A 23,664-nucleotide genomic window follows, 5' to 3' on the forward strand; every position below is an offset into this window, starting at 1 on the left:
TAAATATTTTGGTACAGTCCCCATATAGTCCCCAGGCCCGCCGATCTATAGTGATGTTTACCGATTGGCGAACAACAACGCGGGTATTGTTTAATCGTCATTGAATTTTACTATGAACAAGAACATAGACTTTTTGGGGACTCTAATGCGCAATTTGAGGTGCTAAGGTAATGGGTGTAAAAGCGTAATTAACTTTGACTATTCAGAAATCATTTTGCCCTCCTTCCATAGTTATTTATTTCTATTTAGTCGAATCAATATTTATATTAAAATTTGTTCACCTTTATGAGCTAGATTTGTGAAATATTATGCTATGCAAAATTTGCATTAAAGAGTAAAACTACGGGCCGGCAACGCGGACCGGGCCAGCTAGTTGTAAATAAATTAAGCTCAGGTTATATTATTTAATGCAAGTTGATACACATTATTGGCCTTGGAGGCTTTGTATCACTAATGAATTGAAATAAATAAATAAATAATCTAATTCCTCATTCAGCCAGTCCTCTTCACTGCTGGAATCATCCAAAAGTGAATACATCAGTTGCTCCATATTTTCTCTTTTTGTTTTTTGCACGACAAGTATTAGTTTTTCCTTTAGTTTTCAAGTTGATCATTTTCTTTATTGAAATGTATCAATACATTTTTCAACCTTGTTAGCCCTGCCAATTAAATGTCAAATTTACAATATCCACATTTCTGCTCGGCCAAATTCATGTAGCTAAAACAAGCAGAAATGTGCACCACTCAGCGCCATTTTTTTTCGAGAGAGCTGCAAGTTTTGCTAGTTTTTGGAGTACGGGAACGCGTTGTAGCAGAATTAGTGCTAATTAGTACTAATTTGCAGGTTCTGGAACACAACTATTGTTGTGGGGGTAGCTTTTCTAAAATTAAATCCATTGGATTTATTATATGTAAACATACCTTTTGTAGTGTATATACAACCCGGTTACTCAAGATGATTACATGTGAGCGTCCCTTTTAAAGCTATCTATTGTGATGTTTTCATGAAATCATTCACAATAAACGTTGCATATTACACTTGTTTATTTTGGATTTTCTCTTGTTTCAATATTTGGTTTGCATTAACCACATATTTATTTAGCTTAGGTTATTATGTCTGGTTTTGTAAAGGGGGTTTGTGAAGACCTCTGTCCTGCGAATGAGGCGAAATTGTATGCTTGTATTTATTGTATAAACATTGTTTTAAAACTTTTTATCTCTTTTAGGCGAATAAAAGAAAAATTATTGCACTATTTTGAGTACAAAAACGGCCAGAAACATGTTTCAGGGAAGTTGGTTAAATGCTTTTCCAGATCTGCTGCTGACAAGAAAATCCCAAGGCCTCAAGATATGAGGACTGAGGCTTGTTTACAAAGATGTGTTGAATACCTGTTGAAAGAGTGAGTACACTTTAACATATTTATTTTTTAAATAAAAACTGATTCTAAGTTTTTCGAATATAGCATAGTTTTAGATACTCGAAAACCATTCAACATTGTATATGATTTTATTTTTGATCGTTTACGGTCAGTGAGACAAGAAATAGTCATGCAAGACTACAACGCTGGCCAAACTATTAAGCTGATGGAACCCATGATTATGTTCCTGTGTTATAGCCGCTATAGACTATGCGAGGAAGCAATAGATAACTTCGATCCAAAAATATGCGAACAACATTTGCAAGAATGTCTCAAACGGGCTCTGGTATGTTATGACGAAATCGATATAAAGAAAATGAACCTGCTGGAGATACGCAGAAGAATATTTGTTGAATCACTGTACCAAATGTTTAATTTGGGCTCCCCTGAGGCTATGAAACGTTGTTTTACCTTAGATGATGATATAAAGTATGCTTGGACCCAATTTAGCGTCTATCCCCATCTAATATATTGTCTTTCAGATTAGATCCCCTATTTGCGTTGGTATTTAAAATATGTCTAAGCTACTCTCAAGGAAATTATTATCGAGTCTTTAATGGTATACAGAGTCTTCCTCATATTTTATGTGCAATTGGATCTTTAAAACTGCCAATTCTAAGAAGGTATTGGTATAATGCGATAATTGAAGACGTACAATGTTTTAACCGCTTATTATGTTTCTTACAGAAAATTATATCAATTGTTTTCTCATGCCTACAGCAGTAAGCAGTTATTGGTTCCAGTGGACTTCGTATTACGCCTTTGTGCACATGCAAGTAAATATGAATTATTTGAAGATTGTAAATATTACAATATAAAATTGAGCGAAGATCAACAAAGTTTGCATTTTCAAAAGTCTGATTTTAAGAATGATTTACCGGTTTTAAAATGCAAACAGGAAAAGTTTGTTAATGTTAAAATAAAAAATATTTATTTGCCAGAAATATTATTACTAAAAAGAATTTAAATCATTAGTTATATTGTTATTAACTATTGAAAATTATGCGATTACTATAGTAGAAAGAATATCAAAACTAAATAAATTTACAATTATTTAAAAGTACCTATTTTTTTTATTTATTTATAATCATCGTTTTTAGGAGATTTATTACTGCTGATAAGAAGCAAATTAAAAATAGGATCAAGAATTTTGCATAGGCGGACGGAAAGCTTAATTGGCTTGGCATAAATAATATTTACTTTGTTTTTTATTTATACGCATTTTGGATAGGTGAAAATGAAATGGAGCACTTTTGATCACCGAGCTAAATACGCTCGCTCAGTCATTTTATCTTATTTGGTGTTTTACAACAGGATATGTTCGTAGTTATATACCCTTCCAATTCCGAGGAATTATATGCTTTTCACCTGCTATTGCGGGTGGTTTTACTCGAAAGAATTTTGTACATATATCCCGGTCCAGATCTGTATTAAGTCCCGAACGACCTAAAGGCCGGCAGCATCATGAAAGTTACACACAAAGGATTTTGTACAAGATGTATTAAAGTCAGACCGATGTCTGGTAAGCTATGAATGAAGTTATTTAGAAGAGAATTTCGTACATTAAGCCCGTTTTCACCTAATTAAAATTGGAAGCCTTTAAAACCGAATGAAGTCTAACGACCCATGGGAGATTTTACTAAGACCAAGTAATCCACGTAATATTTCCGTGATATAGATTTTTACAATATACTTGATGGTTTACCAATTATGATCGGCGTCCACCTCATTAAATTGTTTATCTCTTGCTGTAATGAATATATTACAAAGCTACCATTACACATCGGAATAATGAGAACCGAATAATACAAACCATAATTTTTAATGTGTTTCTTTACAGACTGTCTTGTTATTATTATACAGCTAAAACCACCATCCACTTATTTTTTTATTGTTTATCCTCCACAATTTTTGCGCCAATTTGTAAATTTTGACAATGAGTTTCATCGGCTTCGATTTTCATTTTTGTTCCTTTGTTCATTGTCACACATTGTGAATGGTCGATGTGAATTATACAGCTGTTACCCGTGTATCAAACAATCACAATAGCCGATTGTAAGTATTGGGTACATTTGTTCGAGGAAATAGCATTATTGGCATTAGTGTGAGAATACAGGAAAAAATATATAGCCATTTTTTTTGGACAAATCCGATTTTCCGCCATATTATATTTACCGGCTTTTTTCAAAATATTTACATTTTTGCAATGTAAACAAACTTTCCAATACGTTAATTTAAAATAAATAGGAAATTTACCGAAAGCCACAAAAAAGCGAGAAGTGAAAGGTTGTGGTGGCAGTGGCAAAGAACAAAAAATGCGTAGACAAACAACACAGAAAACGAAAACCAACAACGCGTCTGCCAAACCATAAATACGGAGAAAAACAAAGCGAAAAAAACAAAGTTCCGCAGAAGAAAAGTGTCGATAATTGCATTAGAATCAAGATAATTTTGTGCAAAGAACATTTAATTCCATAAAATACACAATTATAGAGTGGTCACATAATGAACATCCACAATTTCGCTTTGGGCTCTGGCAGCTCGGCGCCTATTGTGAATAATCTCTCGTTGGCTTCTGCTGCAGTACCAGTGACACATAGTGCTACAACATCACCTTTATACTTTACACACATCTTACCTCCATCCACGACCATCATTGAACAGCCCTACACGTCCGATTTGGAAGAACCAATTACCACCTGTGGCCCCGTAGGCGAGAGTTTTCTCATTGAGGAAATAATCGATGATCGGGACGAAGAGGGCAATATTGTTGTCGATCCGGGTGAATTTTTCATATCAGGTGATAATATACAGTACTATGCAGTTCCTGAACCAATGCCACCACAAATGATTATGCAGCCATCGCCAGCGGATGCTCTGCAAGCCTATGCCGAAAGTGTTAATGTGAGCGAAAGCGTTATTCTGCCAACAAATTCGACACAAGTTTTTGACCAGTATGTCGCTGCCCAATTGAATTTGGGGGCCACTCAGTTCGGCATGCCAGCAACAATGATTCCTTCGCACGTTAAAATGGAGCAGCCAGATGCGAATGAGTTGTCGAAAGTCGTAAAACAAGAAGGACCCGAAAGGAATCACATGCTCTGCAGCAAGGAACGCAAGGAGAAACTGTTGCAGAACAGCCAGCGGAAAAAACCACACACGGCGAAGCGATGGAAACAAACCAAAGTCCCGATTCGAATAACACAGGATGAGTTCAATGTTACACTATGGTCTGCATTAAATTCGGAAGACGAAGATGAAGAGGATCAAACGGTCGACGATGAAGAACAATCGTGCGAACAAAATATGACAACAATTCAAGAAAACACAACCGACTCTGGCGAGGAGAATCAAAAGTGCATTGGGGAGACGGAAACGCCGGCGTCACATGTCACAAATAGAATGCTCCTAGAAGACTCAACTATGATGCATGTGAACGAAGGTCTGTCACCGTCGGAATATGTCATTGTTCCCGATCCTTTCACCGGTGACATCGTCGAAGAAGAAGTACAAACCGCTGCCGCTGTGGAAGATATAAAGTGTGAAGATACCTCATTGCAAGATACAGAATATCAATTACCGATGGTGCCGTCATCACCACCACATCCGCAGGAACTTTTGCAGCCCAAAGAAGAAAAACAGCAAAACTTTGCCGCCACCAGCACCTCCAGAAACATTCAGCTAGTTGATTTGACACAACTAATTACCTTCAAACAACAGAATTCTGTGGGAGACGTGCCTGCAGTGAAGCTGAAAAGTACCCAAAACCCAAATAAGCAGCAAAAAAAGTCTCATGCGACAGTGAACAATGTCGTAACAACGGTGACAACTGCACCGTCCCCACCAGTGGCATCCACAGCGCATCAGACGCCTGCACAGCAAACACAGCCATCGAGTATTGTTTCCACAACTACCACCGCCTCAGGGACAGTCACAGTTTTCCGCTGCACATATCGCGATTGTAATAAAGAATTTCGAAACCATTCTGCCATGCGCAAGCACTCAGCAACACACGGGCCGCGTGGTCATGTATGTGCCGAATGTGGCAAGTCATTCGTGGAGAGTTCGAAATTGAAGAGACATCAACTGGTGCACACGGGCGAGAAACCGTTCGAGTGCACTTTCGAAGGTTGTGGCAAACGCTTCTCCCTTGATTTCAACCTCCGCACCCATGTGCGCATACACACTGGCGATCGGCCATATCACTGTCCCATAGAGGGATGTCACAAATGCTTTGCTCAGTCTACCAACTTGAAGAGTCATATGTTGACCCATTCCAAGCCCAAACGAAAATGGCCCCGACCAGTAAGTAACAAACCCATAATAGCACGCTATGGTCGCCTAGAATTGGGAGAAGATCCAAATGTTGTATATTTGGGAACAGACGAACAATACGGTCCTATTTTAGATAATTCATAAATGTTTTGAATTTAAAAGGGGCGAACGCATCACAGTTGTCTGAGGAATAATTCACAGCAGTTTTATCGATGTAAAAATCCCAAATAATTTGGTATACAAATGAAAATTCACTTAAGCTTCAACAAAATAAGAAAAATAGTTTTTTTTCCATTTACCTTAACCCCGTGCCCCTTTTGCACTCGCCGACTTCCGAATGCTTAAAATCTAACTTTACTTTTAATCATTTGCCCAATAATTATGCATAGTTTTCTGATGATTTTTCTTTATGGATAAACCCCATTTAGTTAAATTCTTAAATTTGAGAAAAAGTAGTATCTTTTGTTTTCCCCCATTCAATTTTTTTTCTGTTTCGGAAATGATGAAGATAACAATATTAAGAATACAAATATTTTTACATAACACATAGTGTGGTAGCGATTTGTAATGTTTTAACTAGAATGTAATACCTATAATATAATATCTAATTGTATTTTTATAACGGATCACTGAATTAATGATAATAAAATAAAAATAAAAATGTATTGATATAACTGAAATGGATGTAATTTGTAAATAAAATATATTGTAAAAAATCGATTATTCATCATATCATTATTAGGAATGTTATGTCTGTGTTGAACCGGTTACGCAACACTGAAGAAGTTGATATAAGTCTGCGATACTGATGAAGGATGTTTCGTTAGGGCTTCATTGATTCGTTTATGAACTCTGACATTGATGGATTGGTGTGCGATCGAATGCCATCTTGAATGCATTCAGTCCTGACGGACCCTTTGATGTTTTACTATACCAATGCACACTATGCTTCGCAATCATGTTGTATTTTAAGTCGACAGTAAATTCTAGTTATAGACTTTATCTCATCAGCTGGAATGGGTCTAAGTATTATTCCTGATCAAAATCTACCTATTTGGGAAAACTAAAATCTTGACAACATTATTGAGTTAATGCCAAAGCCTACAATATCAAACATTGCATTTGATAGTAACTATTGTATTTCAATAGATGCAATATATATACCATGGTATGACACCACTTAATTCATATTCTTAGCACAAAAACGAATTAATTTTATACTACTAGAGTATGAAGTAAGTACCATCCCAGCAAAGAATCTCATTACCATTATTTAGTAAATTTTGGTACCAGGAACTACTCACAAAACAGTGTCCGTGTCCCTCATTTTAACATGTTGAAAAGAGCTGCCGTTCTCTTTTTGGAATACTACAGTTGCATTTTTGTTTAATTTCTCTACATTTCAGTTTTTGTTTTTGACTTTATTTGCCTGGTGAAAGAATTGAACTTGCGACCTTTTGGTCGGAAGTGAGGCACCCCATGCACTCAATCGCTGTTACGAACATTATTTGTTATCCAACGACACCTACGCGATCCCTAAGTAATGGAGAGGTCGCCCCCACTGTCGGTTGGGTGGGAAAGTGTTGTGTTGGAAACGTTCGAAAAATTGAAAAAAAATATCTGAGTCGACCAAAACGTGCCTCATCGAAACGGTTTTAGACCCTAGGTCTCTTTGGACCAAATCCGTTTCAGGACATTTGGAGTCGATCTAGCGATGTCCTTCCGTGTGTCTGTCTGTCTGGCTGGTGCACACGATAACCCTCGAAGGGAGAATCCGACTTGGTATTGTTAAACTTAGATCGAATTCGGAGATGGGCAACATCGGTTCACTCCTTCTGGTACCTCCCACACCACATGTCAAATTTTTCAAAGAAAAAGAAGATAGACCGATTTTGTTCCAACTTTGCGAATCCTAATATTTGAATCAGTTCTAGGTCAGGTGCGAAAATGGACAATATCGCTCCACTCCATTAAGTACCTCCCCCACAAAGGGTTACAATTTTGAATAATTATAACTATTATAAAATGTGGTGTAAGTGTCCGATTGTCTTCAAACTACACACGTCGCAATATTTTTATTAAACCAAGGTCTGATGTGAAAAAGGAATATATCGGTACACTCCTTCTGGTACCTACCCCACAAAGGGTCAACATTTTGAATATTCATGAAGCTCATAAAACACGAAATTAACATCCAATTCCATTCAGGCTTGTCACATCTCAATGTTTCCATAAACATAAGGCCTGTTATAAAGATGGTAGATATCGAACCATACGTTCTGGTACATCCCCCATAAAGGGTCAAAGTTTCGAATAACCAAAACGAACATAAAATTCGAAATAAGCATCCGCTTCTCTTCAAATTACACACGTCACAATATTTTTATTAAACCAAGGTCTGATTTGAAGATGGAATACATCGGTACACTCCTTCTGGTACCTTCCCCCACAAAGATGTGGTTCAGCTAAGTGTATTTGTGATATTATCAGCGATGATTATTGTAAAATAAGTTTTCTCTTTGACAAAAGTAAGCTAAGCAATAGGTATTTCCATGCACAGTAAATTGGACGATGTTAGTTCGTTTGTTAAGCAGTGGATATCTGGATTTTTGTGGTGTATGTGAAACATGCTTAAAGTCTTTTCTTTCGAATAAACCTGTTGACATATTGTTTGGGTAAGATAGGCTGAGATGACGAGGTGGTGGTGGAATCTACGTATCAAAAAAGGGTTAAGCCAATATCTAAATCAGTGTCTCAGAATGCAAATTTCATCTGAAAATTTTAATGTTGTAATCGGTATGATATATCTGCAAAGGTGAGATGGAAAGACACATTAGAAATCAACATACACATGCAATTATTTGTATTTTATCCAATTGTGTTAGAAAATCTGCAAAGATGTAACTTATGTTAACTCGGTGCAGTATTTCACAATAATATGTCGACACTCGATACAATCTGGAATTATTGACTATTATTGTTTTGATAATAATTCCTCAGCAATATTCCGCATTAATCAGTTTAATTTTCTGTCTCTTAATTCGAATCATGCATTTATGCTAGTGCTATATTAAATTCCTGTACAAAACACATCTATGCACAAGTCTTATCGTGATTATGATGCTATTAATTTATTTAGTTTGCTATATTATGATCCTGCAGTAATATCGCTAACAATCATTCCCTGAGAAAATCTCCGGAAAACCGTCATACAGGGTGAGATGAAAAAACTGCAACCAATTTCAGACTGCTGTCAGTTCTAAGCCACTCGTCCGACAGCTGTTAAAAGTATTCTAGTGAAAGCTCATTATATCGTTCACAAGCGTACAAAAGCATTTTGGTGAGAATTTTCCAGAAAAAAAAGTTATTCGTGATGGAATTCAAGCGAGATAGTGTGATTTCTTTATATTTGGCTGGAAAACCACAAGTGGCTATCGTTAGAGCACTCCAGCATTTAAATGTGAATAAATCTTTTGTGTCTCGTATCATCGCTCGTTATCGTGATACTGGTAGCTTAGTGGACGGTAGAAAACAGCAACATCAGCAGAAATGGTTCGAAAAGTAAAGAAGCGACTTGATCGAAACCCGCGTCGCAGTGGAACATATCGCAATATTCCATTCGGCAAATACAGAAAAAAATGAGCTCGGGATAAAGCCATTGAAATTCCAAAAAGTGCAAGAACTTACACCGCAACGGAAAGAAAATATACTCAAAAGAGCTAAAGAGTTGCTTCGCTTGGCCGAAAGTGGTGAACTGCCGAATTTGGTTTTTTTCCGATATGAAAACATTCGTTGTCCAGCAGTTTGTAAACAAACAAAATGATCATGTTTACTTGTCACAGAGGTCAGCTGAAAATGTGCAACTTCGGTTGGCCACCAGAACTCAAGCGCCGGCCATGGTGATGGTGTGGGCCGCCATAACAGCCGATCGTCGCTTTCCGCTCGTATTAATCAACCATGGTAACAGAATAAATGCGGAATATTATCACGAAAATATTCTGGAGGGTCATGGGCACGCAAACATTTTGGCCGCAGACCTTGGACTTTCCAGCAGGACTCAACACCATCGCACTCAGCACGCGCCACCCAAGAATGGTAACAAAATGAGGTTTCTCGCTTCATTTCAAGCGCACAATAGCCACCAAAATCTCCGGATACCAATCCGTTGGACTATTTTATCGGGAGTATTTTGGAAAGCAAGGTTGGGCATTGACACTAAAAAATACCAAAGTGTCGATCACCTCAAGCAAGTGCTTCGCCGAGAATGGGCCAAAATACCGCAGAGCAACATTCAGGCAGCGAGTGACGGTTTCATTGGCCGTTTGAAGGCCATAATTCGTGCCAAAGGTGACCAATTCGAACAAATCTAAACTTATTCTAAAATATATTGCTATTTCCGACATTTTTTACTTTCATTCAAAAACATTAAAAAAGTAAAAATTATGGCGTTTGACTTTGTTGCAGTTTTTTGTCTCACCCTGTATACCACAACATTCGTGTGAAATTGTTTTGAATTTATAACAACACGAGGGAAGGAGCCTTTGCTCACTTGTTAGTAATATTTTTTTAATTCATTCTTAAATTATAATTATTAACGATGGAACATTACCAGTTCTTTTACAATTTTAAATAAATAAAACATTTTTCTCTCCCTCGTGATGACTACTAAAATGACTACTAAAAATGCATTTTTTAGAATTTCAAAATTTTTTTTATTAAAATTCTGACAAAAAGTACAAAATAAACAAAATTACTGTGGCAACATTAAAATTATTATGTAATTTGTTAGTATAATCACACTTTTGGAAGAATATATGTATGCAGGCGTACTCTATATTAAAATACACTTATATGGAGAAGTGATGTTATGACTATATTTGGAATATCACATATCAACAAAAACAAAAGAACTATATTAAGAGATTACGATTATTGGAGTGGTTTTGAGATATATTAGAACTCTATGCTTGAAACTAATTCGTAGTTTTAATCAATGCATTTTCTTTGGAATCATAATTTTTACTGCTCCAGGAATGATTCTAGCTTGAAGTGGACTACATTTCACCCGTTCGCCGTCCACAGTCAATATGCCATTGTTCTCATGAGGTGTCAGGTGGAAAGCTTCGACGCGTACAACTTTTATAAAGTCGTTGTTTTGAGAGGGTAAGTGAGTTCCGGAGCTCATGTTGATCAGAAAATTTAACAGTTGTGATCTGCTGATGCCGCCATATATTATAACTAAGTGTATTGTACCGTCATTGAGCTTAGATTGGGGCGCAAAAAAACAGTCACTGCCAAGGTGACTTTGATAGGCGGCATGAATCATTACGAATTCTCCTTCCTCTACAATCCACTTACTGCTATTGGGAAGGGGACCCACCTTCTTTTCGCTTAAACGCTCACACTGCGGATCGTCAGCATCATCAGTGCCCTCAGCGTAAGGACTGGCGCTGCATTCACTGGTATCGGAAATACTGTGATACAAGCTTTCTGCAATCGAATAGTAAGTACTTTTTCGGGATCCCGATGATAGCCAGCTATCACAACGCGATCTAAATGATTGGTTAGCTAATGTTTCTAGCGATATAACATCCTCAAATTCAGTTGAGCTTATGTGGTCGTTGGATTTGTATTGCTTGTCCAATGTTTCCTGGAGGCTGATACTGTGCTGCAAACTTCTTTTACTCCTAGATATTTCGTGTGGTGATGACATGGCTCCCGGTTCAGTTTCTTCTTTAGGTATATACGATATTCGACCGCGATATGTTCGTAAGTTTATAAGACGATGCAATGTCCAAATTGTAAATCTTTGATACCCTAAGGGTCTTAGGCGTTCACTTTCGATGTCGATGTCGGATATGAGACCCCACCCAACGGACAAAAAAGAATACATCACCTGTGGGCAAAATTTAAATTAACGGGTTTTCGAACGAAAAAAAACTTGATGCATTACCTTGTCTTGTACCTCAATTTCAACGATATCCATTGGTGTGGAATGACCCCCAACTAGAGTCAAAGCAGCTCCCAAAATAGGTTTCGGATCATACGGTTCTCTAACATTAATTACAAACATTAGAAATAGAAAAGTGCTCAACTCTATTGTACCAGACCATACTTACTCGTGACAGTGAGCTATAGAGCGGGCAAGTCCATTGCCTGAACCACATGGTACGATGCCCAATGATATGTTTTCGATTACATCCTCCCAGTCTAGACGTTTCAGCACTCCGTTCACGACTTCGTGGAATAGACCATCGCCACCTACTGTCGCGATTTCAGTCCAAACAGACAAGTCCCGCTTTTTAACAAAATCATATGCATAATTGGAATGTTTAGTTACATATAGATCATATGGAACCTCCGCTTCATTCAGCACAGGCACAACCTGACGATGAAACAACTCTCTAGCTTTTCCTGAACCGGATTTGGGATTCAATAAGATAAGAATACGTTTCGGTGGTATATTTAAAGTACATCTAGTCGCACCTTCCAGTACGTAGTTTTCTCTGTGTGCCTTCAATGTTTTATACCATTTCTCGGCCTCGCGCATATTATCCTCGTGACTGTCAAACGACCGGAACCTCAGTGTTATGACAGTCCGCTCTCTTTTTACAACGTTTCTCATATTCCTCTTCTGTCGTTTCAGAATATATGCAAAGACATACAAATAAGCGTCCTCGTCTTCATTTGGCTTTCCATCTTTATCTGAAATACTGGGAGTACAAACCCCACATCCGCCAGTCGATTTAAAACGTGGTGATCTCTGTAGACGCACACATCGTCCCCCGATTATATCCGAAATTGGCACAAAGTGATCTTTTCCAGCGCCTGTGTTATCTGTGGTGTTTCTTTGCAATAGCAGACCACACGAATTTAAGACAACATGGAAAACACTGCTCTTCTTTTTCTTGCTGTTCGAATAAAAAGTATCGCGAAGCTCACTAAGCGCACTGGATGAATATAATAACTTTTGAGATTCCACTTCATGTCTAGGAGAATTTATTTGCATATTGTGAATTTCCTTCCATATAGGAGCTGTGTCGTTCCGTATTCAATTAATCCATGGTAAATATTCAATGTACGGTGCTATGGGAACTAGAATCACATGGTTCATGAAGTTTTTCGATTTCATCTAGTTCCATAGTTCTATAAGTTCATGCATACAAGCCATGGTAGAAGAATGTAGGTAGACGCGTCGACACAGCTGCTGGGACAATCAACTGTCAAACCAATTTTGGAATTGAAAATGTTGAATGAAAAATTATTTAAATTTGTAAAAATTGTTGAAAAGCGCGAATTATAATAGCCTCCGAATGACGTAGTATAAGAAAACATATAAAAATCTGCTCATATTTCAAAAAACATTTAAATTTTTTTGACATATCAATGCTTCCAAGCGTTGATGCATCTACCTGTATTCTTCTGCCATGATACAAGCATAGCCATGGCAGAAGAATACAGGTAGATGCATCAACGCTTGGGAGCATTGATATGTCAAAAAAAAAAAAATTAAATGTTTTTTCAAATATAAGTAGATTTTCATATACTACGTCATTCGGTGGCTATTATAATTCGATTTTTTCAACAATTTTTACAAATTTAAATAATTTTTCATTCAACACTTTCAATTCCAAAATTGGTTTGACAGTTCATTGTCCAAGCAGCTGTGTCGACGCGTCTACCTATATTCTTCTACCATGAGCATAGCGCAAAAGCAAGACCAAACTATTGTTTTTTGGCTGTCCCTGTTCTGTCACAACATGTATATGTTTGTTGTATGGCAGAAGAATACATGTAGATGCATCAACGCTTGGGAGCATTGATATGTCAAATAAATGTAAATGTTTTTAAAAATTTAAGTAGATTTTTTAATGTTTTCTTATATGACGTCATTCGGAGGTTATTATAATTCGCGTATTTCAACACTTTTTACAAATTTAAATAATTTTTCCTTTAACATCTTCATTCCAAAATTGGTTTGACAGTTCATTGTCCCAGCAGCCGTGTCGATGCGTCTACCCATGGTACAATGATATCAAGATATTATTAGTATCAAAACAAAAAAGTCAAACAACTTGTTGCATTTATTTTGAATAAATAATTGAAAACCGCGATAACTGAATGAAAGGTCAACACTTCTTTTCAAAGCCAAGTTCTATATATCTCTAAAGGATTATTTCGCTACAAAAACTCTAGATTTTGTAGATGCATACGATAAAATAAACATTTTGAAAACATCCGAATTTGAATGTTCTCTGAAAAATTTTTTGTTGTTGAAAAGAAAACACATACCTAAACAAATAAAAATGACATATTAAGCCAAGAAAATAAAAAAATTGAAATCATATGGTATCATAGCCCTACCTTGATATCATTGTACCATGATACCACCCGTGGTACAATGAAGAGAAGGTAGGTCAACTTTGAAAAAATTGCAAGTATAGAGGTCTACCTGTTTGGCTTGTAATGTCAGAATTACTATCAAAACAATAAAAAAGCAAACAACTTGTTGCATTGGTTTTGAATAAATAATTTAAAACCGCGAAAAATGAATGAAAAGTCAAAATTTCTTTTCAAAATCATGTTCTATATATTTCATATGGTTTATTTCGCGACAAAAACTGTAGATTTTTTCGATGCATACGTTGCAATAAGCATTTTGAAAACAGCCGAATTTGAATATTTTCTGAAATTTTTTTTTATTATTGAAAAGAATACACATACATAAACAAACGAAGTTGACATATTAAGCCAGAAAAATAAAAAAAATTAAAATCATATGGTAGTTCTGCCCTACCTTGAATTCATTGTTCCATGATACAGCCTTTTTTTGAGTATTTTTAACATGGCAAAACAATAATGGCAATCTCGCTCATGTCACTTATCTATTTTCATATCTAAAATATTTTCGTATGATGAGTGGCAGTTTTTACAAAAATAATAAATAATGTTTTATTTTCGCTATTCTTTTCACATAAAAACATATACGTTCCATATGTTAGGAAAACTGCTCTTGGACTTAAACATATAAAGATTTCAGCCGAAGGGCTGAAACGTTTTCCGTTATGTCAGTTCTTGTGTAGGCCTTGAATGACATTTTACTTTAAGGATCAAACCCCCAGATTCTCCCATGAAAAAACAACTTGCTTCCAAAAATATACGAATTAAAATATTAAGAGGAAACGATAGTGGGAGACGTACTGCTTTGAACCGAAATTGGCTTTTACTTACAGAATTACTTCAAAATTTTATATTTATGATGCGGAATTTAGATGTGAATTTAGAAGAACGAACATCAGTCAGTATTCTGTTGGCGCAGCTTACAGGACCATATTTTCAAATGTTTTATAGAATTTTATAATTATATTTTACATTTTTTATAAATTTTGAATTTACTGTGTTTGAAGAAGAAGGTAAAGTCATGCAATCATATGTTTAATTTTTTTTTTTCAAAATAATTAATTTGCCAACCCATTATGCATATACAAATCAGAGATCAGATATATAGTGAATCTTGATAATGTAAATTACAGAAAATGCAGAAATGGGTATGCTTATATTAAATAACTTTACCTTCTTAATTTTACAAAGCCACAGGTGCTGGAACAGAGTAATTATGATAGCCATGTCTCTTTAATTAGTGTTTAAAATCAAAATAAAACAATAGTTTTTTAATGTTTCAAATCCCGAGTGTCGAAAAGTGCGGTCTTCCAAAAAATATTGTTATCATACATACAAAATCCGCCTGTGGTAATATTTTGGAATTTTATTTCTTTAGTTGGATTAGAAATAGAAAAGTTGTAATCAGTTTGTAGCTCCCATGGTAGAAGACTACAGGTAGATGCACCGACGCTTGGAAACATTGATATGTCAAAAAATTTTGAATGTTCTTTCAAATATAAGTAGATTTTATACGTTATCTTATACGAGGTCATTCGGAGGTTATTATAAATCGCGTTTTCAACAATTTTTACAAGTTTAAATAATTTTTTTTTAACATTTTCAATTCCAAAATTGGTTTGACAGTTCATTGTCCCAGCAGCTATGTCTATGCGTCTGCCTCATGGTAGAAGCATACAGGTAGATACATCAACGCTTGGGAACATTGATATGTCAAACAAAATATTTTTTTTTCAAAAATAAATAGATTTTTATCCGACGCCAAGAGGAGGTTGTTATGATATGCATTTTTCAAGAATTTGTACAAATTTAAATAATTTTTCATTCAACATTTTCAATTATAAAATTGTCCGAGCAGCTGTGTCGACGCGTCTACCTATACTATTCTACCATGGCTTGGCATCAACGCTTGGGAGCATTGATATGTCAAAAAAATTTAAATATATTTTCAAATATAAGAAGATTTTTATATGTTTTCTTATATGCTGTCATTCGGATGTTATTATAATTCCCGTTTTCAAACAATTTTTACAATTTTAAATAATTTTTCATTCAGCATTTTCAACTGCAAAATTGGTTTGACAGTTCATTGTCCCAGCGGCTGTGTCGATGCATCTACCTTATTCTTCTACCATGGTACCATGTGAAAACCTATAGTTCGGACTCACTCAGAAAAATTGAAATCAGTTTGTAGCTCCGCAATAAATTTTCTTTGTACCATGTGAACACTTTTAGTTCACATTATCTTGAAATCACCATACTGTAAACATGCCTTAACAAACTGCATTGTTTATGTTTCATATTGTGAATTAAAATCACAATAATGCATTTTGACATGTTCTTGGCCAGAAGTGAGACGAACAACAAAAACGAAAAATATTGTACATATTTTATTATTTTTTCAAAATGTTTTTTTGTGTGTAATTTATTACACTAGTGGAATGACGAACTATAATTTGTTAGAATCTTCATACTAAAATGCCTCCGTTGTGGAAATTGTTCATCTTGGATCCAAGCGATAAAAATTGAATATATGATCGTCTGCTTTACAAATAATATAAATAATAAATAATATTCAAAATATTGACTCAGAGAGGATTAGTCAGAGACTTGGGCGCAACAAACGGAAGCCGAGAACACATACAAGAGCTAATTAAATACGGGACGTAGCATAAGTCCACTGAATGCCAAACGCTATCGGTTTCAGTGAATTTAGCAGAGCATTCATAACATTCCATCATAACTCTGAATGAGCAACAACACATACATTAACCCATAAACGATATTCGATTCACAGGAAGTAAACAAACACAATTAGTATAAGAAATTAATTAAACATACAGCAACAGCAAGAGCAACGGAAGAACACATTCACCAAAACACATAGAAAACAAAGGTGATGAACATTGATATAGACAAGCGGTGGAGGCGATATCACACATTTCAGATCTAAAAAATAATTGAAATCAATTGAAACCATCGCGATAAGCATCCACTATGATTCGTTCTAACGGCGCCTGTGGGAATAGCGGTGGTGGTGGTGCAGGAATTGCTTCGACCAGTATGGGTGGGGCTCCGGGTGGCGACGATGGTTGCATATATCCGGATGAAGTTATAATGGAGAAAGGGGTGGCATTCAATGTGAGGGTAAGTTTGTCGCTCAAGAAAAGCTTTTGGGGTTTGGTGCATAACTGTCTGTATGCATGGTGTTGTTGGTTTGGTCTTGAATGTGATAAAGTATGGCTTCTATTTCACTTGTTTTTTTCTCTCCTTTTGCATACGCTTTACGTGTTTAGTACACTGGCTGTATCGAAGTGAATACGTCAATGAAATCATTGGATTTCCATACTCGTACACAAGTGGCCAGGTAAGTGAATTGTTGCAAAAGTTTTAAGTAACCATTGATAATGGTCTTGATTTTGTTTTTTTTAGGGAATGCATAAATCGGGTTTGCGAAGCAGCTGGCTTAAAATCTGGAAAGCGCCGAATGGATAAAAAAATTGGCCAGTACATTGCAGATCGTCCATGCATGGTGAATGCTGGCACAAACGTAATCATTAATGTGTCCAGTCGTTCGCTGAATTTAATTAATGTTGATACGGGAGAAATAATTGCTTCACATCAAATGCCTAGAATATCGTTTGCATCTGGTGGAGATTCGGTATGTATTGGGAATGACGTTAAATTTAAGTAAATATATAGTAGCGTGGCAGGATATGTTGACATAGATAAATTGACCAAACAGTGTCGGTATATCTGATAGCAGGCGCGTGTTTTAATTTATTTTTTAATTTAAATTAAAAAGTATTCAATATGGTCCATTTCGTATTTGATCTAAGTCTGATATAAATGGTGCCAGATTTGGCCTATATCGACTACTTCCTGTACTTTATATGAGATATGTTGTAGTTTTTGAAAAAAAAAAAAATGTTCAAGTGTGCGTGTTGTACCGATACAGTGGACGAACAATTCCACTTCATCTAAGAGTAACAAAAATATTGGAATGCTATAGGAATAATTGTTAGTCAAATGTTTAACCACGAGGAGTGGACCGAAATATGTACATAATATGTTGAAGCCTTGCCAGGGACTTACCGTAAGAGTGGGCCGGTATATTCCATATTCATATCAGATCTCTGTTTGGGAGAAATATTTATATAAAACAAGCTTGAAAAATCAAAATAAAGCTAAAAAAGCTAATTATTCAAAAAGATGGCCCTTTGTGGGGTAGGTACCATCTTCAAAGCATATTTTGTGTTAGGGAAAAAATTAGAATGTGTGTAGCAGATCTAGCGATGTCCGTCCGTCTGTCTGGCTAGTGCGCACGACAACTGGTAATATTATTATCAAACTTAGATAGAGTTCGGAGATGGGCAATATCGGTCCACACCTTCTGGTACCTCCCCCACAAAGGGTCAAAATTTTGAATATCCATGAAGTTTATAAAACGCGTATTTAACATCCGATTCCCTTTAGACTTGGTCCACCTCAATATTTGTATCAAAACAACCTCTGTTACAAAGATGGTAGAGATCGGACCATTCCTTCTGGTACCTCTCCCACAAAGAGTCAAAGTTTTGAATAACCAAAACGGTTCTCTTCATATTTCACATATCCCATTATTTCTGCTAACACAAGATCTGCTGTGAAGATTGTCTACTCCTTCCGGTATCTCCCCCACAAAGATGGTAGGTCTAATCCTTTTCTCCCCACAAAGGCTCAACATTTTTTAATATCCATGAACCTCATAAAACTCGAAATTAACATCCGATTCCATTCAGACTTGGTACATCTCAATATATTTTCATCAACAGAAAATCTGTTATAGTGGCTTCACGAACGTCAATTGTCTCAATATTTGTATCAAAACAACCTCTGTTACAAAGATGGTAGAGATCGGACCATTCCTTCTGGTACCTCTCCCACAAAGAGTCAAAGTTTTGAATAACCAAAACGGTTCTCTTCATATTTCACATATCCCATTATTTCTGCTAACACAAGATCTGCTGTGAAGATTGTCTACTCCTTCCGGTATCTCCCCCACAAAGATGGTAGGTCTAATCCTTTTCTCCCCACAAAGGCTCAACATTTTTTAATATCCATGAACCTCATAAAACTCGAAATTAACATCCGATTCCATTCAGACTTGGTACATCTCAATATATTTTCATCAACAGAAAATCTGTTATAGTGGCTTCACGAACATCAATTGTCTCTGGCTTATCGGCGTAAAACTTGTCTTTGACGGCAACTCACTAATAATAGTCCAACGGTGTCAAATTGCAGCTCTGAGGTGGTCCCACTCCTTGCTTATTTTCGAAGAAAAATTGGCCAAATATGCCTCTGGACCAATATCTTCACCAAACTCTGACTTGTTTTAGATGCACCGACAATTTTGCTTATTTACACGGTTTTTTCCTTCTTCAAAAATTCGTAACACATCTTCTGCGACATTACCAGGATTTTCAAAGCAATGACGCAATATTTACCAGCGTGTTTCATGCGTATTCGTATTAACAATCGAAAGGATTACTCTAAATATCTCCAAAATCAGATTTAAGCTAAGTCTTACCATTAGTTTAATTAGTCTTTAAAAAGAAAATGTTATATGGCGGACCCTGTGTAATGAAAAACTTTTGACTTATAGAAAATGATTTGGAATTGTTGATTATACATTAGTTATGCCGCCAATTGTTCGAACTCACAGCATTGTTTACATTTTCAGGATACCCTCGATTTTTTGGCTTATATAGCAAAAAATGAAGACGAATGGCGTGCCTGTTATGTTTTGGAATGTATTGGCGGACAAAGTGAAGATCTCATAGTGACAATTGGCAAAGCATTTATGTTGCGCTACAATGCCATCAGTCGCAAGGGGTAAGTATATGGCGGCTCAATGTTTTATTTAAAGTTAATCGAACTATTTTAAATTACACAAATACAAATTGTAGACATCACCAACAAACTTCGGAACAGTTTAACGAAACAGCAATCAAGGGAAACGATAAGGAATATTACAATGATTTACCAAATAAATTGCCTCCAGATTTAATGAACGACATTGACCTACAAGACCAACAACAGTCGTCACAGTCAATCCAAAAAGTAGCTCAATTGAATCTAAAGAAACCACGTGACCGTCTTAGTAGTAATTTAATAGACTTGAATAGTCCACCACCAGATCAGACAACTAACAAAATAAATCTATGTTCGTTTGATCCCATGAAGGAGTGTGGCGGAATGACACAGCCGCAGCAGCAGCCACCAGATGTTTTTGATATACGTTAGTAGAATTTTTTTTTCAAGTGAATATATTTTTGTGTGTGCATTATATATATTTCTATTCTTCCACGTTGTAGCACCTCTTTCATTGTCCGCCGAAGTACAACGTTCACAATTAATGACTGAATCTTGGTTCCACGGTTCCATAAGTAGGCCTATTGCTGAAGGTATGCTAGAAAACGATGGCGATTTCCTGGTACGTGAATCACAGGGCAAACCCGGACAGTATGTGCTTACCGGTTTACAGGGTAAAACACCTAAACATTTACTTCTCATTGATCCCGAGGGTATTGTGCGCACAAAAGATCGAATTTTTGAAAGCATCAGCCATTTGATAAATTATCATTGGACCAATCTGTTGCCCATAATCTCCGAAGATTCCGAGCTTGTTTTGCGTACACCAGTAACGCGAGCAAGTCCATCAGCCATATCCCAAACCACCCACACAATGCCAGCCTCTCACAATCACCATGCCCATCATCCGCATCATCATCAAATACAATCGTGTAAGGAATAGACGATGTTAAATTAGAATTTTTGAGATTTTTCTATTATGTTTTTACTCTATACTAAGGAAGAAACCCCTTATAAATATGCATATTTTCTGATATCAATGTATAAACATGTATTGCAGCATGAAAAACTAAAGAAGCAAAAAAAAAACTTAGTTTAAGAAACAAAAAGGACTAAATTTACATAAAAAAGTAAAAGTAATGAACCAAATCTGTGTGTTTGTGTGTAAAGTGTACGTATACTTGTGTGTAAAGGTATAATATATATATAAAAAAAAATCTTAAATATGATGTATTTTATTGCATTGAATGTATGTAGACCGATATGGCGAATAAATTTGATGTATGTATTTATTGAAATAAAAATATTAAAAATAATTATATACAAGACAACCAAAAAAATCGCTTATGTTTCTTCACACAAGTACAACCGTAGCAATTCGATTTAATTTCTTTTATTTGGTTTGCTTGGATTAATGGGCCTTGCGTTTTTTATGCCGTACACATATACTCACCTTTTCCACTCTAGAACCATAATCTGTCCTAAATACGTAAGGTCCTTATCTTCAGGCACACATATTCACCCTTATTACGGTTGGCATTGTCCTAGGCGTTCAAGTGTCGTAGACGTAGTCGCAGGCGTTGTCGTAACTAAACTTTTTGGTATTATTTACAATTTTCGAATACGTCTTTTATGCAATTAAATGTGAAAAAGCAGGGTGCTTCGGAATTACAGGCATTTGGAGAATTTACGAGCTACCCGGTAAAAATAAATAAAAGCGTCATTTGAAATAGTTGAAGTAAAACGAATATTTCTTAAATGAAATATTAAAATATGTTAAGTGTTGGCATTTTTTTATTTGAGGATGAATATGAATATATTCAAAATGATTTAAACGTGAGGCGAAAAATATTGCGGCAAATGTCTAACATATTCCCAGTAAATAAAAAGTAAAATGAGAAAGAAGCTAAAATAAAAAGTTTTTTCTTTAGATTTGTTAGTTACTTCAGGCAGAAGAAGAGAACTATGAAATTAAGCAAAATTTTTTGAACAATACTGAATTTCCTGGTGTGATTTGAATTTGTAGTCAGCCCAGACTTTCATCCAGGCCTAGCCTGTTCGAGCCGGCGGTCCTAGGATATTGAGATTTGCACCAATTTTGTTCCATTCTTCCTTGATGTTAATTTTTTCAAGCCATTGCTGCAACCCCTAGTCAAAATTGGATTCATTTGCAAGATCTGGATCATTGTTGGGTGAAATAGGCCATAACATTTGGGTTAAATAAAAGTAAAATTTTCTATTAAATAGCGAATATTTTGAAACCTGGCGAAATCACAAATAGACGAAAAGGTCAATTCCGACCGTTACGTAAATGCCGATAGTAAATATATCAATAATGACTGGACAGATTTTGACAAATTTCGTCAATTCAGAATGTCCCCTTGGCATAAAAGAATAAAATAGATTTTGTAGTATTGTTTTTATCGCATGCGTTTTATTCAATTTGACTTATAATATTGAAGTGTATATTTTGTAATACTTTTACACCTTACAACACAGGTTGCGTTTATTATATACAGATTGTAATTTTCGTACGATGCTCACGAACATTTTCATAAGGGTTGTTGTTGTTGTAGCAGTAGTAAATGTAAGTGTTTGCGTTCTGCTAATCTGGTCCAGCTCCAGGTTTAGAAATTCGATTACTTTAATGCGCTGTAGCCAGAGATCCTCTGGAAGAGTTGTGTAGGTTTGGCCGTGCAATTTTTTTCATAAGAGTAGGGTTAGCCTCAGAAGACGAGGCCTATTGTTTTTAAAGATGTCCGCAATATATTTAGGGCTTGAAATGCACCAACAACTAAAAATGTTCTTGATTTTGCAGCCTTTATAAAGGTCACAAATAGAAACTAAGGGACACGAAATAAAAGTAGAATGGACCACTACTTTTGTGCGAGAAAATACCAACAGTTCCATTCTACCGAAACGCTGAAAATAAATTAAAGGCGAAATACAAAAAAGACAGCCCTCTGGCTTTTTTGTGGCGATTTCGTTGACCAAATATCTAAATTTGGAGATACATAGGGGTTTCTTGCTTTTGGTGATGATCGCAAAATATTTAGGGGTTCAAAAGAACCAATCGACACCAAATTTTGCATGAGAATTGAGTTAAGGACGGGGAAGAAATTAGCATTTTGGATTATATTTATCTATAAAATGGAAAACAACAACTAACAGTACGACGGAGTGCGTAAATATTGTGCAAATGTCCCTGGCCATAAAGCCAAGTGAAATATATGGGCAGTGCTCCGTGGCATAATTTCAAAAGCGAAATCTTTCAAAATGGATTTGGACATAAGGGGGCTTCTAACATATTGTAGTGTCACATGGTCGGCCTCGCACGACTATTTATAAGAGTTTGATAATTTTTAAAATATACGACCGTATTATTTAAATGCGTAAGGTCCACATCTTTAATATAACCAAAAAATTAAATTAATATTTGGAACAATTTGTTAATTGCTCAATTTTTATTAAAAACAAGTAAAAAAGTATTGGTTGGTTCTGCCGACAGATGTATTCCCCCAGCCAATGTTCGATTATTTAAAAATATTTTGGCATCTCTTATGAATTTTCAAACTCTTGACCCTCTATGGAGTGGGTTTTGAAAGAATGAATCAGTATTATCCATTTCATATCGGACATAAATAAATATGATATAAATATTATTATGTATATATAAGAAAATCGAACATTTATATCCAATTTATGGGAAATCTTA

The 23,664-nt window shown here is 35.8% G+C and overlaps 4 protein-coding genes across 4 annotated transcripts; 3 read left to right on the forward strand and 1 right to left on the reverse strand.

Annotated features, from left to right (window-relative positions):
• Positions 1 to 1,009: 1,009 nt before the first annotated feature.
• LOC101896634 (SAC3 domain-containing protein 1) lies at positions 1,010 to 2,481 on the forward strand. Its single transcript, XM_005181178.3, has 5 exons — positions 1,010 to 1,172; positions 1,227 to 1,400; positions 1,464 to 1,847; positions 1,901 to 2,041; positions 2,106 to 2,481. Exons 1-5 carry the CDS (start codon positions 1,114 to 1,116, stop codon positions 2,383 to 2,385), a joined length of 1,038 nt encoding a protein of 345 aa, XP_005181235.1. The 5' UTR covers positions 1,010 to 1,113; the 3' UTR covers positions 2,386 to 2,481.
• Positions 2,482 to 3,178: 697 nt separating this feature from the next.
• LOC101892957 (polycomb protein PHO) lies at positions 3,179 to 6,413 on the forward strand. The gene has a single exon (XM_005181155.4). It carries the CDS (start codon positions 3,924 to 3,926, stop codon positions 5,835 to 5,837), a length of 1,914 nt encoding a protein of 637 aa, XP_005181212.1. The 5' UTR covers positions 3,179 to 3,923; the 3' UTR covers positions 5,838 to 6,413.
• A 3,968-nt stretch (positions 6,414 to 10,381) lies between these two features.
• LOC101892784 (sphingosine kinase 2) lies at positions 10,382 to 12,816 on the reverse strand. Its single transcript, XM_005181154.4, has 3 exons — positions 11,813 to 12,816; positions 11,647 to 11,746; positions 10,382 to 11,589 (listed from the first exon to the last, which is right to left on the reverse strand). Exons 1-3 carry the CDS (start codon positions 12,700 to 12,702, stop codon positions 10,684 to 10,686), a joined length of 1,896 nt encoding a protein of 631 aa, XP_005181211.1. The 5' UTR covers positions 12,703 to 12,816; the 3' UTR covers positions 10,382 to 10,683.
• Positions 12,817 to 16,427: 3,611 nt separating this feature from the next.
• LOC101892485 (SHC-transforming protein 2) lies at positions 16,428 to 21,289 on the forward strand. The gene is made up of 6 exons (XM_005181153.2): positions 16,428 to 17,240; positions 17,390 to 17,460; positions 17,526 to 17,754; positions 19,819 to 19,970; positions 20,045 to 20,376; positions 20,453 to 21,289. The coding sequence occupies exons 1-6, from the start codon at positions 17,091 to 17,093 to the stop codon at positions 20,890 to 20,892; spliced, it is 1,374 nt and encodes a 457-aa protein (XP_005181210.2). The 5' UTR covers positions 16,428 to 17,090; the 3' UTR covers positions 20,893 to 21,289.
• Positions 21,290 to 23,664: the final 2,375 nt, after the last annotated feature.

This window comes from Musca domestica, unplaced genomic scaffold (assembly GCF_030504385.1).
Source record: "Musca domestica strain aabys unplaced genomic scaffold, Musca_domestica.polishedcontigs.V.1.1 9, whole genome shotgun sequence".
Classification (NCBI taxonomy): domain Eukaryota; kingdom Metazoa; phylum Arthropoda; class Insecta; order Diptera; family Muscidae; genus Musca; species Musca domestica.